The sequence below is a fragment of the Sinocyclocheilus rhinocerous genome, unplaced genomic scaffold (genome assembly GCF_001515625.1).
Source record: "Sinocyclocheilus rhinocerous isolate Xijiao unplaced genomic scaffold, SAMN03320098_v1.1 scaffold481, whole genome shotgun sequence".
NCBI classification, from domain to species: domain Eukaryota; kingdom Metazoa; phylum Chordata; class Actinopteri; order Cypriniformes; family Cyprinidae; genus Sinocyclocheilus; species Sinocyclocheilus rhinocerous.
Window position 1 is genome coordinate 660,986 of NW_015657695.1, and position 2,007 is coordinate 662,992.

The 2,007-nt window shown below is 39.1% G+C and overlaps 1 protein-coding gene across 1 annotated transcript in view; it reads left to right on the forward strand.

Annotated features, from left to right (window-relative positions):
• The first annotated feature begins 1,178 nt into the window (after nt 1-1,178).
• LOC107721468 (RNA polymerase I-specific transcription initiation factor RRN3-like) overlaps nt 1,179-2,007 on the forward strand; it is a 10,831-nt gene continuing 10,002 nt past the window's right edge. The window contains exon 1 of the mRNA XM_016529476.1: nt 1,179-1,612. Within this exon, the coding sequence (XP_016384962.1) occupies nt 1,179-1,612 (434 nt within the window). The remainder of the gene's footprint in view (nt 1,613-2,007) is intronic.

A 2,007-nucleotide genomic window follows, 5' to 3' on the forward strand; every position in this document is an offset into this window, starting at 1 on the left:
CTAACTCTTAACTTTTATAAAGAATATCTCTTTGGATTTGAGACTTTAGTCTTTGCAACTTTACAGATCTTCTTTATGCACCAAGAGCTTGTAACACTCTAAAGAGAAAGGAAAAAAACCTAGTGTTTTCAGTGTATGTTTTAAGGGGAGACACTGCAGGCAAAAAACACCTTTTTCATGCACCTGTCAAGATTTTGGGCTTTTTGTTTTTTCATAAAGTGTTTTTTTTTTCCATTGGAAAGAAAACATCTTAAAGACACTGTTAAGTGTTTCATTTATAGCACTTTATCTGTTTGTGTCAATAGATTTCAATTACAATAATATATATTTTAAAGGCAGTTTTCTCAAAAGGAGTTTTTTATACACTGACCCATAAATCTCCACTTCAGTAGCACCAAACTTTACATTTTTATTCCTGTCTATATCCTGAAGGTTTTTACAGAGGGATTTGTTCATATAGCCTATAATTTGTTCGATTATATACAACATTTTATTCCCCTCAAAAAATGTGAAAATATATAGTTTTCTGTCTATTTTCTGAATTATGGAGTGACAAAAATGAGATACCCAAAATTCCCCCTGTAAAAACATTTGACTCATATGTCAAAAAAAAAAAATGTAACAAGAATTTTGAAACCGACTTCATCAGTTAGATTTCTGAACTAGAAATTTATGAAAATTAGCGCAAATTTCATTAAATAATTCATCATTTGCATATTTAAACCTAACATTTTAGAAAACTTGTAATACAAAGAATGTATCAGTGTAATCAATCAGCTGGGTAAGGCGAACTGTTATAGACTGTATATATGTATGTTTTACCCTATTCACCTGCAGTGTCTCGCCTTAACAAAAACGTCTACAATCGAAGATACACTGTAAGTGTTTATATTCAGTACAGCAGAAGCGCTAGTGTTGTGTCTCTAACACTCGGGGCAGCACAGCTCAGGTGTACAGTATCCAGGTGAGTCTGTGTACTTAAGACGCACCCACCGCTCTATGCCACTCCTTCCAGGTGAAGTGTTAACGGAGAGCTCCTTCCTTCGCGCCGCTTACCTATGAAACAAACGAAAACACTTTCAAATCCTTCCAAACTCTTCCTTTAGACGGCTGGTTTTTCAAAAAAAGCAACTGAACTGTCCCGAACGACCAAGCATGACAGTAAAAGCAGCGTGAAGATGGAGGCAGCGCCGGGCGGTCTCGGGCGCTGTTCTTGCGCGTTCTGGCTCGCGGTGGCTTTCGACGCTCTTGGTCTCGTCATATTATTGCTTGGCGTGTTTGGAGACGTATTTTTCTACGACTTCTTGATATATGCAGGAGCCATCATCATTTTTCTGAGTCTGATTTGGTGGGTTTTCTGGTACACGGGTAATATTGAGGTGCCCCCCGAGGAGCTTGAGGACGATGTGGGTTTGCTGAAGAAGGGCAGAGGTTTGGCAGGGGTCGTGAGGAGGTTCTCCAGCCGCCTCTCGAGCGGGATCAGAAACTCTCTCAGGAGAAATGGGGGGCCCCGAGGTCAAGGCGCGGAGCCCGGTCAAGCAAAGCACAGGAGAGATGGCAGTCAAGCACCAGTGGCTTTTGCGATGAGCTCTCAGGATAATGTGAGCACTGTGTCTGCGACAGTGACTGGAGGAGACACTCTCAGAACAGAAACACAGGCCATATGAACCATCACGTACAGGTCAATAGCATTTCATTACGTCTGATTGTCTGTATTACAACACTACTTAAGATAATAACAATGCCGCTTCACCAGTTTAGTAATTAATGTTTGATGAAAAATACAAGCAAGTTAAAAAATGTTTTATGACTGTCTCTATTTATTCTTGATTCAATAATTGGCTTAAAAAAGGGGTCATATGATGCTTTTTTAAAGATCATTATTTTGTGTATTTGGTGTAACAGAATATGTTGACATGCTTTAATGTTCAAAAAACACATTATTTTTCAAATACTGTACATTATTGTAGGTCCTCTATGCCCCGCCTCTCTCAAACGCTTCGTTTT